The sequence below is a fragment of the Pipistrellus hanaki genome, assembly GCF_964339955.1.
Source record: "Pipistrellus hanaki genome assembly, chromosome: 5".
Taxonomy (NCBI): domain Eukaryota; kingdom Metazoa; phylum Chordata; class Mammalia; order Chiroptera; family Vespertilionidae; genus Pipistrellus; species Pipistrellus hanaki.
Window position 1 is genome coordinate 45612075 of NC_140507.1, and position 15187 is coordinate 45627261.

General features: G+C 37.8%; 1 protein-coding gene across 9 annotated transcripts in view; it reads right to left on the minus strand.

The window, feature by feature from the left end:
• Window positions 1–15187, minus strand: part of INPP4B (inositol polyphosphate-4-phosphatase type II B) — a 561675-nt gene that overhangs the window by 61173 nt on the left and 485315 nt on the right. For all 9 annotated transcript variants that reach the window (XM_084884243.1, XM_084884241.1, XM_084884245.1 and 6 more), the window contains 3 exons: window positions 3845–4017; window positions 2284–2407; window positions 680–797 (listed from right to left, as the gene is read on the minus strand). In XM_084884243.1, coding sequence (XP_084740369.1) covers window positions 680–797; window positions 2284–2407; window positions 3845–4017 — 415 coding nt within the window. The remainder of the gene's footprint in view (window positions 1–679; window positions 798–2283; window positions 2408–3844; window positions 4018–15187) is intronic.

The following is a 15187-nucleotide window of genomic DNA, read 5'->3' on the forward strand; positions in this document are numbered from 1 at the left end:
ATACCCTCAGGAAACATTGGAAAGTGCTAACAGCAGAATGGTTAAAACTTGGAGGACTTCTTATTGAAATGATTTACCATAGGATATAATTTTTCTGTTTGGAGATCTATACTACACAGCATCATTTTCTTAATTATTTCCGATATTCTGCCTATCATATGCTGACCTTCGAAGCTATTCATTTAAAACCATTCTCAGAAATCTCAGCCTGGGGGTGAATTCTCAAAAATAATTAAGAAAAATGGTGGCATATGACCCTGATATAGAAATACATCTTTTCTAAAATGTTGCTGCCTCTAACAGAATTTAATATGAAGTCATCTCAAGAATTATGACGCTATTAACCAAATGATTCTAGCAAAAGTAAAAATATCCAGAGCTGTACACTGGATAGCAATAAAGAGGAAAATCTTCTCTTCGTGCAAGCTGGTATTTTGAAGTCTTCATATTTCACGAAGAAGCAATGCCATACTCACCTCACTATGGTACAATTTACAGTCAGGAGACTTCTAGGAGTTTTTAAAGATCTTCCCCTGCCATGTCACCTACATTTATTTCTCACCAACAAGAAGAGGAGAAAAAACAATTTCCAGAGCAAGCCTTACTTCTTGGCTCCTTCGTCAAGAGCCAATTCAAATATCTAACAAAGCTTGGTCTTGGGAAAATGGGCACCACTTACCGTCTCCCCGTTATAACTGGCAAGACATCATTGGAATTGGCTTCAATTATTTTAAATGCAACTTTCTTCAAATCTGAAATGCCAACAGCCATGTCCTCCAGCATTCCGATTTCATCACCTAAATTGAAGAAAAGAGCCTGGTTACAAGTGTACTATTTTTTTAAAGATATATTTTTATTGATTCAAAGAGGAGGGGAGAGGAAGAGAGAAACAGAAACATCACTGATGAGAGGGAATCATTGATTGGCTGTCTCCTGCATGCCCCCTACTAGGGACCGAACCCATAACTCAGGCTTGAGCCCTGCCTAGGAATGGAACCATGACCTCCCGGTTCATTGGTTGATGCTCAACCACTAAGCCACACCAGCTGGGCACAAGCATACTATTTGAAGAAAGTGTCCCTGGGTAGTCTACCTCACTGCTGGGATTTGTTCTAGTATTTTAGTAAAGGAGTTTCTGAGTGCAGAGAATCCATTCTCAATGCTTTTCCTCAGAGGCTGAAGGTTTTCATCAGTGAAATAAGAGCCATGCCAACGGACTCCAGCAGTTCATGGGCCCTTTGAGGGAAGAAAGAAAGCACTCATTTGCTGGGAGGCAACAGAGATGTTTTGACTGTTCTATGAAACAAAGTGTCCTGCAGATTCTTTCCACTGGCAGGACTGATACTTGATTTCTAGATATAATGGAGATGGCTGAATTGAAGATCCTACCTAGGCTCATGCTAGTTTTATATCTCAATACACTGGCAAATAAAGCCTAAGAAGGAGGTAATAAAGCACCGGTGCCATTTTAATTAGCATTGCCCGACAGAAATAGAATGTGAGCCACATATATAATTTTCCATTTTCTGAAAGAAAAAATTTATTAACTTTCTATTTATTAATTTCAGAGAGAGAGGAAAAGAAAGGGAGACTGAGGAAAAACATCATTTTTTTGGTTCCACTTATTTATGCATTCATTGGTTAATTCTTGTATGTGCTCTGACCGGGGATCAAACCACAACCTTGGTGTATTAGGAGGATGCTCTAACCAACTGAGCTGCCCAGCTAGGGCTCAGTAGTCAATTCTAAAAGATTAAAATTAAAAGGTTGAATTCATTTTAATAATATATTTTATTTTAACTCAATATCTCTAAACTATAATTCCATTGATAAATCAATATAATCAACATAAAATAATTAGTTATTAATGTAAAACTCTTTTTTTTAATTAGTTGTTAAATCTGGTATGCATGTCTTGTACATATTGATTTGAACCAGGTACATTTCAAGTGCTCAAATTGAACAGTTCAGTTCTAGGTATTAGAGGGTTAGACTTTAAAAACCCAGTTCTTTAAACTATGTTGGCAAAGAGCCTTTTCTATTAAAAAGCCAAATGGCTGCTTAGGTCTCCACTATGAAATAATTTATAATTCTATTTTCATAACATAATGGAAGGGAGTACAGTGACAAAGTGAATGCAAAGAATGAAAAGTTACATTAATTCTGGAATGCTTGATGCAATAAAGTTTAACTTTCATTTTCATGTTTAACTGAGGAATCCAAGGACCAAATATCCTATGAGTAGGAGTATGACTTTCACATGTACCGACCATCCATACTCACTGTATGTACTTAGCAGTCCTTCATATTGTACTATCAATCCCACCGTGTGAAGCTGCTGTAGGAAGCCAGGGTCATGCAGACTTGTGTGTAATTTGATGATAAAACCACAGACCAATCCAGCAAGCTAAAAAAAAATAATAATAATAATTGAAGAAATTGATGGGGGTCAGCAAACTTTAATTTAAAAGTATTGAGGACTTCTGAGGCATCAGAGATTTAATTTAAAAAGTTCAAGTACGTATAACAAAACTCTATTTATATATCTATGTTGAAACCAGTTGGCAGTCTTTGATCAAGTAAGGCTTGGGGCAGGCAGCTTTGTGAAAGAGGGAAGAGCATGGGCTCTGAGTCAGGTTGACATGACTACAAATCCTGTCTCTACCACTTAAATAAAAGTTATTTAAAATGTACAGATATTATTATTTTAAAAAATACTTTTTGCACATACAGAATAGAAGACTACTCATTTCATAAAATCATTGAAAATACTCAATGAGGAAATGTGTATCAGTCAGAGCACATAGCTCCATTTATCACTGGAGCATCCATGACAAGGGCAGTTTGGTTAAAATATTCCATTGGCCTTAAATGTTTAGAAAGAGAGGCCTTCTGTCTCTTTCCCTCCCTGTGGCTGTTTATAAAACTCATGGGGTGGAGGCAGGAGGGGAAAAGGAAGGCCCCTCGCACAGCCACTGTGATGGAGGCTGGCCTTGGTGTCATGGAATCTGGTTGGGTGTAGGCAAAGGAGGTGCTCCTGTCAAACCTTCTGTTCAAGCCTTCCTGCTGGCCAATTTACTCTACATACAAAAGAAGAGACTACAATGAGGCCCCATCCCGGAATCCATGAAGGAGCTGTATAAATAGTGGGTTGCAAATAGGCCCCTTTGCCAGTCCTAGTTAGCCACCTGCAGTGCAAGGCAACTTTCCTTCCATTGTGCCCTACAGAGTCCCCAAGGAACGATATGATGACAGCATGGGTGACCCTTTCCTTCACAGACTCTCTGCTCTGAAATTTCTACATCTACCTTTCAGAGACTTGGCCACCTCTGCAGAAATAAACACTAAGGTGTTATAAACTGTTTCTATGTACTTTTTGGTTCATATCACTCTATATAAAAGCCCAGGTGACTGGCTGACCAGCTGGTAGCTATGATGCACAATGAGCACCAAGGGGCTCAATGTAGAGGCATGGAAACACAGAACAGACTGATGAATCTCAGAGAGAAGAGGGAGGGGGAGGACAGGAAGAGATTAACCAAAGATCTTATATGCATATAAGAGGCCCGGTGCATGGATTCTCACACTGGTTGGGTCCCTTGGCCTGGCCTGCAGGGATCAGGTTGAAACCAGCTCTTCGACATCCCACCAGGCATCCTAGATTGCAAGAGGGCACAGGCCAGGCCGAGGAATCCCACTGGATTCATGCACTAGGCCTCTAGTTATGAATAAGAAAAACTGGGTACCAAAACTACCAGGAAAGAATCCCTTTAAAAATAAAACTGTCCAGGAGAGACCCTTCTCTTCACCAATGATAGCAGCTAACAACACAAGGGGCACCTACTGCTTGGCTGAAGACGATGTCCCTTCTCAGAGTCAGCATCAGACACTGGGGCAAGCTGTAGGCAAGTTCCTGAAGGAGCACGAAGGTCAGGGATTGCTTGGCTCGGTTCACCACTTCCCCCATGCTGTCCTTCAAGGTAAGGATGAGGGGGTACAACTGTTCATACCAGTCCTCTGGGAGGGGATAAAAGGGTGTAAACACAGTGGGATAAGTGACGGAAGGTTTTGCAAGATAGAACCAATTGGTTGTTTTCCTCAGTCAAGTTATATATATTATTAAAGATTCACAAAGCTTAGATTTGAAGATCTCCAATTGAAATATCTCCTCTGAACACCAGATGAACAGTCTTAGTGAACTGAACAACACGTTTCCTAAAACTTGTCCTCTTGCATCTCAGTGGCTCTGCAAATCTTGTCTCTACTTGAAACACCTTTCCTCTACTTCCCTTCCTGACAAACACTTCATCTTACCTGTAGGCTCAATTCAGTATTTGTCTCTTATAGGATTTCCCCCTAACTAGCATAAGTAACACAATCCATTTACCAAAGTTTGAGTTGAGTTCCACTTCTTTTCCTGCCCATAGCAACTTTTTGTCACTGTTCTAGAACTATCTATGCACTATTTCTCAGCAAGAAAAGGAGCTCACTGAGGACAAGGGATTGATTTTTTAATTACTAAGTCTCCAGAACTTAGTTTGGTGTTTAACATATAACAGGTATTCAATTAGTTTTCATTTAATGTTAAAAATATATATAAGAAAACCCTTTTAAGATAATGACAAGCATGAGAAAATCACGTTTTTGACAGTTTTTGGAATTTGAGCAGATTGCTTTTCAAACCAAGACACAAAATTGGAACCCGCTGTACTTTTCATATGTCTAGATTTTGATTGTGTTTCAATTATAAAATTATGACTTTGGCATGTGACATAGTTATGATTTTCAATGTGTTAGAAAATCAAAGCCCTAACAAATGTCAAAAGTTACAAATTCTGGGCTGTGTGATATTCTATTAAAATATAAATAAATTGCACTAGCTGGTTTGGTTCAGTGGATAGAGCATTGACCTGGGGACTAAAGGATCCCAGGTTTGACATAGGCCAAGGACACATGCCCAGGTTGTGGGGTCAAGCCCTACCACCCAGTAAGGGATGTTCAGGAGGCAGCCAATCAATGATTCTCTCTCATCACTGATGTTTCTATCTCTCTATCTCTTTCCCTTCTTTTCTGAAATCAATAATATATATATATATTACTATAGATATGATTTAAAGAAATGAGTGTATGTTGAAAAATTAATTATGAATCAGGATCTGAAATGATATGGATTTCTCAGCATGGAAGTGTAAGTTTCACCTTAATTAATGTCAGTGGTCAATAGCAGTTAAGACCTTGGGAGAGTTATAGGAAATGAGAAAACAATAATAATCAATTTGTCCCATCTACTGTCACTTATTGATGATGTGGTGTAATACACTAAATGAAATAAACCAAAATGGTTGGAAGTGTAATTAGTGACCTCAACTTAATAAAAAGATATGCTCTTGTAAATGTTTATGTGATGCTATGACAAAAATATATTAGGAACATTGAGAGTTATTTAAAATATTGTACAATTAATTGTTGTGCTCTGAATAAAAACACTAGATAAAGGGGAACGCAATGAAAGCCTAATAAATCCGTAATCATTTAATAAAAGGCTCACTTTTGGGCAAACTAGGATAAACATGAAAAATGGTTCAATTTAAACAAGCTTGGTTATCTATTGATTCCTATGTGATGACTACACATAAAAAAGCAAATGGACAACATCACTTAGTTTCAGAATAAAAGACACCAAAAAGGAATAGTTTATATTCCCATTTTTTTCATATTTATATTCTTTTCTCTCCCATTCTTTTATTTAATAATTATTCTCAATATGAATGTATAGACTAAAACATGCACACACACACACACACACACACACACACACACACACAAAACAAATATTTCAATAAACTCACTCCAATGTAAATCTTAAAAGACAACAACAGACCAATACTTTGTGCTTAGGTCTGTAAAGATCAGTTTTCTAAAAAGAATGCTCAACCATAAACTAAAGCTCAAGCAGTAGGTGGCGCTGCTTCCTCAGGCTGAAGCAGGACCACTTTGTCACTCCATTCAAGCAACTGATTTAAATGTCTTTATACACATATGTGGTTCCCAAGCAGAACTATGTATATTGTAAAGGCACCTTGAGTCATGCTATCCTGTGTCAAGTGGTCACAAACGTGGTCATGGCATTTGAGCAGATTTCTCTTTCTAGTGAGATCATCTAAAATTTACTTCTTCTACCTTCCCCCCTTGTTAGATACAAAGTGACAGCTCAAGTGAAACATGGCTGTTGGGTTTTCTTTTTGAAGGTATTTAGAAGAGTTATCATCACAGATTTCTCCATTAGCCTCAGGATAATTTTTAAATTAATTTCTAAATCTATTCTCACATTTATTTGATCAGTTGATTCTTTTTTTAAAAAAATATTTTATTGATTTTTTACAGAGAGTAAAGGAGAGAGATAGAGAGCTAGAAACGTCGATGAGAGAGAAACATCGACCAGCTGCCTCCTGCACACCCCCTACTGGGGATGTACCCACAACCAAGGTACATGCCCTTGACCGGAATTGAACCCGGGACCTTTAAGTCCGCAGGCCGAAGCTCTACCACTGAGCCAAACCGGTTTCGGCTGATCAGTTGATTCTTAATCATATATTGCAATCAGATAGTAAAAAAAAAAAAAAAAGTCTGATTTCTAGTCCCACTAGAATAAAAGTGAAACCTGGAAAGAGAAATATGCTGTTATTCTAAACCGAAGAGCATTGCTATAATAAATACTTGTCTGGTACACAGTATTCCAGTATCCCCATTTATTATAATTATATTTTAGGAAAATTTAAAGAAAATGACAGTTTAGGAAAACATTAATTACGAATGAGAAAATTTTATAAGTTTTTCAGTAAGGTAGAATGTCTTAAGGTTAGTAGTCAGTTTCTTTTGGAGAAGCATATGAGAGCTAAAAATAGGTGTGTTTTTTTCCCTAGAAGAGAAACAAAGTTCAGCAGCTAAAGAAAACCTGCACTGGCAAATGCAAATTGCAATGACTCCGGGTTTGTTTCCTGTTGCTCTCCACTCAGTGTGACTCTCCAGTTCTGAAATAAACACAATGTGGTATGTCAGGCCAAAGAAAGGCCCCGGTCAGGTCATAAATGGCCTTTTTGCTCCAATGAGCAGCCAAATCACCCTCACAAAGAAACAGCCAATGCTTTACTTCTCTCCTGAAAATGATTTTTTTGGGGGGAAAGAGAAACACTGCAGCTGTTGATAGTCCTGACACTGTTGTCATTTCCGCCTTACCTACCTGTCTCTCCATACATCACAACTGACATAGTGTTTACATTGTCCTCATGATAAAGCCATGTCTTCATAGGGATGGAGATGGTGTACCTTCGGCCCTATTTAGTCAAAGTAGGAAATCCTGAAATGCACAAGTCCACGCTTCTGAGGCGGGCGCGCGCGCGCGCGCGCGCGCGCACACACACACACACACACACACACACACACACACACACGCCCCACAATTTTGTCACTGCACCAACACCTCTCCAGGAGCTGATTGATCCACCTGGCATCTACGTGCCCATCCTTCTGATTCTATCACTGGGCTCTTTTCAGTGATAGAGGGAAGAAAAAACAAAGCACATTTTTATGTCTGTATAACAACTCGCTGGAACTCCTTAACCCTGACAGCAACAGGCAGAGTCTTTGCTCAGGAAAACAAAAAGTGTGTGGCTTCGCTGAGCTTTTCCTTGAGCTTTGTGAAGAGTGCTGGAAGCTGGCCAAGTGGAGCTTGTTTTCCAGCCTTTGACTCTTTCTATAATGTAGCCAAGTGGAGCTTACTGAGGGATTCAGAGAACAACTGCAGGAGCCCCTCACCTCCTCCACACACCATCTATTTTCCGCACAGGATGCTCTATCCTCTGAGCTCAACGGCACTTATGGCACTCAGGAGAAAAATTAAAAGAGCCAAATACCAACCAACTGGAGCAGGGCATAATGCTTTCCTTCCAATTCCTGAGCCATTTTCTTTCTAAGGTGCTTGGTCTTCTTTGCTCATTTAAAATAATTAACTTCAAACAAGCCTGTAGCCTCTGTTGTTTTTGTTATCACAACTTTTCAGACATAGGAAAAAAAAAAAGAGAGAAGCTAAATATTGCATGCCCGTTAATCTTTATGAAAAGAGATCAGAAATGAGTCCAGCGTTGAGGTTTTGCCGGAGTTAAGGAGATGATGAACTGTGACGCCTGGCGATTAGAATGGCCCTTAAGGAAGGTGATAAAATGTCCAAAGTTGTGAGAAGAGACCAAACCCACAGCCAACAGGACTTTTCTATCATCCCCAAACTCAGGCTACATGGAACAATGCTGGTGGGCACCCCTCTCATAGAAGGCCCCGTCTTCCAGGTATGAATTTACAACATGAATCTCATAACTAGAGGGGTCAATTAATGCTAAGGCTTCCTCTCCCCATACCTTAGAGCTAAACTTCTGAGTAAGAGTATAATATAGCATGGCCACCTTTGGTAAGAGTATAATATAGCATGGCTCATACAAGGCCCCCAGTATCCAGACATATCCCAGGGTTATGGAGCCCAGAAATGAGGTTAACCCAGAGAACAGGGGAAGGAAAGCATCTGCTGAGGCTTAATGCCCTGGTCACTCAGAATATCTCCCTCTAAGTCTCCCTACCCCTTGCCCATCTTCATCAACCACCTCCTGGCTTTGGTCCAGGATAATTGAAAATCAATCTGCATATATCATTTGTCAACAAATGTTAACCCATCTTCCTTATGCCACTTTTTCTCCCCCTTTTTTACTGCCACCATGAAAAATACACTAATTTGTAATACTTATAACTCATGGCCTCTGCCCTCAATGAGGTTAGAATGGAAAGTAAGAGGTATAAAATAATACCTACAATATCAGCAAGTTTGGTTAGTGCTATAAAAGATGGGACAGTGGCAAAACACATTGAGAAGAGTGAAGAGAGAAGAGAGTACATCTCTGGTGAGAAGATTATATGTTTTCCTTGTGTCTTTTGCTGAACACTTTAAGAATGTTCTCGAAGAAGAGAGTTCAGGAAGCTGATGGCCTGCAGGTAGTGAGCACCTGAGTGTGAGGCTTTGTAGGAACAGAGTCCGGAGGGGCGCCTGGTTTGATGATGCCAAATGCCATTAACAAGTGCCATAAACTGAATGGAAGGGCCATAAGGGGGAGAGCAGGGCAGTAGGAAGGGGCTGAAATGATTCAAGAACTTGGAAAAGGATGAATAAAATGAAAGTAAATGTTGAGTCTCAAGCTCTGAGAAAAGAAAACAAACAAACAGGAAACAACAATGGAAAGCTAGGTGGGCAGTTGCCATAGCAGGGATAGGGGATGCGGTAAGTAGGGGTGGGAGAGAAGGAGGAAGGTGCAGAGAATATATGAGCAGAAGAGCCAAAAGCTGAAAAGCAAGACCAAATCTGCAAATAATGGGTCTAATGTAGGGAGACAAGCTTTATTGTAGCCCTGGAGTTATGGTGTGCCTTCCTTTACCTCTACCTCAGGGCAGTCTTAAGGTACCAAGGGTAGTACACAAAGGACATACATGTATCTAAAATGTATTCCTCATTGTGTCTACTGAACTATGACCCAAGGCAAATGACTGATCTGGGCACTTCCTGATGTATAAAAGTATGAGTGTACTATTCAACGGGAGACAGACTGCTATAAGAACAAAGGCAACCTTTCCTCATGTCAAAGAAGCCTTGTTTGTTTAAGCCTTGCCAGCCTGAGAAAACAGTGTCATAAAACTTTCCGGTCTTACTCTTAGAAAAATAGCAAAGGAAATGCATCAACTGATATCCTGGCTAAATTTCTCATTTCGAAGCACAAAGTTGAAAGCTTTAAGTAAATTCTGCTAAGGCAGTTTCCAGGAACTAAATCCATTAATTAAACAAGCTCTGTATTTGGTATAGCACCACAGTGAAATGGGGGTAGGTGGGGGGGAAGGGTTATGTTGGATCTGGAAGAGTCACCCAGTCACATGCATTAGGCGTATTTTGCCTTTCAGTCTTAATAAAAGCTGTACCCTCAGGACTCTACCACTACAGTGGGCATAACAGGACACCAGTGACTTCAATTCTACTTCTTTGCCCATTAAATGTGTACATTACTCCTATAAGTGTTGAAAGAATTACACAATACAGGCGATATTTTAATTTTTATAATATATTTTTGTTGATTTCAGAGAGGAATGGAGAGGGAGAGATAGAAACATCAATGTTGAGAGAGAATCATTTGATCAACTGCCTCCTGCATGCCCCCTACTGGGGATCGAGCCCACAACCCAGGCATGTGCCCTTGACCAGAATCGAACCCTGGACCCTTCAGTCCACAGACCGACACTCTATCCACTGAGCCAAACCAGCTAGGGCCAGGCAACTTCTTTAAAGAAACCTCAAAAATGTTAGCTTTCATATGAATACATGGCCACCCTACTCCTCCAGTTTTGCTAACACCAAAAATTGTTAAATTATTCTTGAGTCCTCCATTCCTCTTCATTCTCCCATTCAAATCATCAGAAAATTCTGTTGGCATTACTTTCAAAATATGTACAGGATCCAAATACTTTTCATCACCTCTACTGCCATCTTCTTAGTCTGAGCCACCATGATAACCTCTATAGATAATTATTACATTTGCTCTCTAACTGGTCTATACTTGGTTATACCTTTCCATCTATAGTCCAATATCAACATAACAGCTTAGGTGTTAAAATTATATCAAATAAGGTTAATTCTCTGCTCAAAACTCTCCAATAGCTTCTCTTTTTTCTCAGAGAAAAGACAACATCAATACAAAGGATCTACATGATCTTTCCCCAAAGTTATCTCTTTGAATTCATCTTCTCCTCTCCTTCACTTTATTAAAATCAAACAGGCTTCCTTGTTATTTCATGATCATGGTAGGCAAATATCTGCCTCAGGACTTGTGTACTAACTGTCTTCTATACCCAATATAGCCTTCCCTCCATATACACATGGCTCACTTCCTTATCCCTTGTGTCTTTGCTCAACAAGGAACTTCTCAATGAAGCTAACATTGACTAGCCCACTAAACCTCAACCCCTGCCCTCCAACAATAGTCTAAGCCCTCTTACTTCACTCTATATTTTTCCCCACAACATTTGTCATCATTAACATATTATGTAATGTCCTTATTTCTTATATTATTATTTTTAATATCTCCCTGCTGCAAGGAGATACACTTTAGGAGGGCAGGTGTTTTATCTGTCTTGTTCATTGTTGTATCCCCAGTGTCTGGAATAGTGCCTGACTCACAGTAGGTGTTCAATTAAAATATGTTAAATGCCCGAAATGAAAGAAAAAAGTCAGTTTAAATAATGTGGCATCTTTATTATCATAAAACTTTAGAACTAGAAGCAGTTTTAAAATATTGCAGATGACATTTATTTTACCAACAAAGGGAGGTCCAGAGAATTTACGTGATCTGCCAAAGGTCATGTAGCCAAATAAGTAAATTGTGGACTCGCCAGGTATCTTGGCTCTGAGTCAAGTGTTTTTTGCTACATCATAGTTCATTGTACAATTTTAAGGGAAACATTATTTTTATGATAACAGCAGACATTTAAAAAGTCATCATATAAATTATTATTGGAATTCTAAGTTTATAATAAAGATATCCATGGTCACTTTTGCTTATTTTTTTTTCACTAAGGTTTTTTAAAGTAAATGTATTTTAGAAGTTCTTTTACCTGCTGAACCATGAGTTCTAAAGGATCTGGTTGATTCATGTTTATTTCTCATGAAATTCTAAATGTTCATATGTAGAAATTAATGGAACTAAAAAAATATTAATATTTAAGCCCTTTGATGAAAATGATACTCTGTGCTTGAATCTTTGCACTTTACAAAATAAAACAGATTTGTTATATGTATGAAATAATTGCTAATTTGGGGATAGGTTCTGGAATATAAATATTTTCATGCTGGCATGCATATATATTCACACATGTTAAAGATATTCACTTAATAATATCAAGAAAATGTGCTAAATTCAAATAAATCATGGAGCTATAGTGTACAGTACTGGAAATATAGTTAATAATATTGTAATTTATATATGAGGCTAATATGCAAAGTGTCCCCTCAGAGTTGGACCAGAGACAGGAAGTTTAATCACTCGCTATGACATGTGCTGATCACCAGGGAGCAGCGTGGAATGAAGGAAGTCCTAGCCAGCCACTGGCACCTGGGGAAGGAAGGCCCCAATCAGTCCTGATTACCAGTCAGGCCTAGGGACCCTACCTGTGCACGAATTTCATGCACTGGGCCCCTAGTATTGTAATAACTGTGTGGTGACAGATGACTATTAGACTTAGTCTGGTGAGCACATCATAAATTATATAAATGTGGAATCACTATGTCATACACCTGAAAGTAATATAATTTTGTACCCCAGCTATTCTTGAATTAAAAAATAATTTGCCAAATCATATGTTGTCAGGGCTTATAGCTGGGTACATTAGGAAAAAGTATTCAATGACATATTGTATGGTCTTTCCACGGGGATTTCTTGATATTATTTTGAAGACAAATATATATATATATATATATATATATATATATATATATATATATATGACATGCAATAAGATGAATGCATACACAAATGGTTAAACACACATTCCCAAAAAGCAGTGATTAATCAGTATATTTCAATGCATACAGTTTTTCTAGTGATGTTCCACAAAGAGCTGTTTTTATCTCTGTTTTCTCATCATTTTTATCCATTACTTCTGTGAATGGACAGAAAATATTTATAAAATGTGAATAAAATAAACCTAGGTAGGACAGTAGATGTGATGGATGAAAGAAATAGGTATTTATTAGAGTGTACTGAAAAGTGTATTATGCTGCAGTCATGGGTTTAGAGATCAATCTTTTCAGTAGAATTGAGATAGACTGTGTCTTAATCTCCTTGTGCCCCTACTATTTCACAATTTCTAACACACAGGGTGCTTAAATATTACTTGAATCTGGAGAAGCTGGAAAGGTAGGTCAAATTTAGCAAGAATTGTGGATATCAATGGACTTCATAGTAAAATGTGGAGATAAAACTAGCTAATGTGAGTTAAGATATAATTAATAGAATTGTATCCAAAAGGAAGAAGGTGGTGCTCCTGTGTCACTCTGTGTTTCATGCTACTGCTTTGAAAAATGACACCAAAATGGACATGATGAATGCTTTATGATACGTTACATGATAATGTGGAAAAAGGGAAATAAATTTGTCCTGTGTGGTGCAGAGGATTAGATCTGGGCCAGTGGATAATGTGAAAGGAAACACATTTCAATCAACATCTGGAATCTGCCACTCAAAAAAAAAAAAAGGTTTTCTATCAGTGAAGATGTGTATCACAGGTTAGGTGAGAATTGGCAAAGACACTGTAGGTAAGCTTCTTAGCATAATTTAGAAGGTTTAATTATAGAATCTTTTAAAATATATTTTATTGATTTATGAGAGGAAGGGAAATGGGTAGAGATAGAAACAACAGTGATGAGAGAGACACATTGATCAGCTGCTTCCTATACCCCGCTACTGAGGACCGAGCCCACAAACTGGGCATGTGCCCTCTCTGGGATAGAACTGTGACCTGCTGGTTCATAGGTCAATATTCAACCACAAAGCTACACTAGCAGAGATAATTATAGAATATTTAAGGGCACACCATAGCCTAACATTCTGATATTTTCTGATTTTATCCTGAGTCTTTATTATGAAATTGAAGTCATGTGGTATTATACATACAGTAGATGCTTATAAGCATGTTTAAGTGTATAAAAAATAAAAGGACCATTTTGTTAATAAAGAAAACATGTAAATACATATGAGCATGAATGTTGGGACCAGTTACTCTATTATTTGTGTTGAGAATAAGAGAGAAGCTTTTACTTCTTTCAGAATTATTGGCGTTAATCCTCAGGGAAAAAAGGTAAGAAGTAAGACATATGGTAAAATCCTGGACCTAAAACACATGAAAACACTTCCCTTCAAAACCACAGATTTAAAACACTATTAAATACCTGTAAAAGGAATATCTAATACTTGAAAAGAAAATTGCAGTTTAGAGAGGACCTAAAATATGGATAAAGGGAGCAACAATTCGGAATACCATGACCATGTTAGATATACACTAGCAAAACCAACACAAATTATAGCTAAAATGTAAAAATAAAGGCTGGTGACGAAGAAAGAAAAACTGGCTGTCAAAGGGTGACTTACCCTATGAGATTTCAAAATGTATCTCAAATAAAACATAAATTAACAGAAGACAAATTCCAGAAATTGAATAAAATGTTTGTTGAACTTAATATATAAAGAAAAAAACAACAAAACAAAACCTACACATGAGGAAACAAATCACTAATAAATGATGTAACAAATGCCCATCAGAATGCACCATATAATACATTCCAATAAAGTATAGATCATTAAGATCATTCACTGACTCTATATCAATTAATTGTAAGAAAAATAAATTAAATGACTTTTCTAACCCAGGGATGGGCTGGGTATAAATTTAGGGCTATTTGATAAATGAACTTTATGCCTTGAAAACCCATCAAGGGGCAGAACAAGTCCCTAAAATGGATTATGCTTCCTTACCTCTTTTTCTACAGCAGTGTCTGGCTCATAGTTAATAGTCAAGAAATGTTCAATTAAAGAAAATAGAAATATATGATTTTTATCATATAAATTATGACAAGCTTTCATTCTGATTCATGTAAAGTTATGAATCTGGATTAGATTCATCAGCTAATGAAACTAACATTATTAATAAAGAAAATTCCCATTGACAGTTAAACCAAGGAGGTCTAAACATAACATTAGTGTAAACTATCTACCTATGTCAATGTACATAGAAGATGAGGACCATCTACAATAATTTTTTTTGAAAGATTGATGCTTCACATAATTAAACCCCTGATGAAAATGGGATTAAGAAAAATCATGAAAACAAGTTGGAAAAACAAATGTAAAGTATAAGCATCTATATTTTCTTATAGCTCATTTTCTTCAAGTGAGAGGAAAAGCAGATTGCAGAAGAGTGCAGGGCAACACTGTTTATTCTCTCCAAACACTTAACACATCTAGCAAAAGGGCTGGGGCAACTCTCACAGCAGGTCTTATTACCATAAAACCCCCACAGATGTTTGTCTTGTTTTTTGTTGTCAAATTAGTCA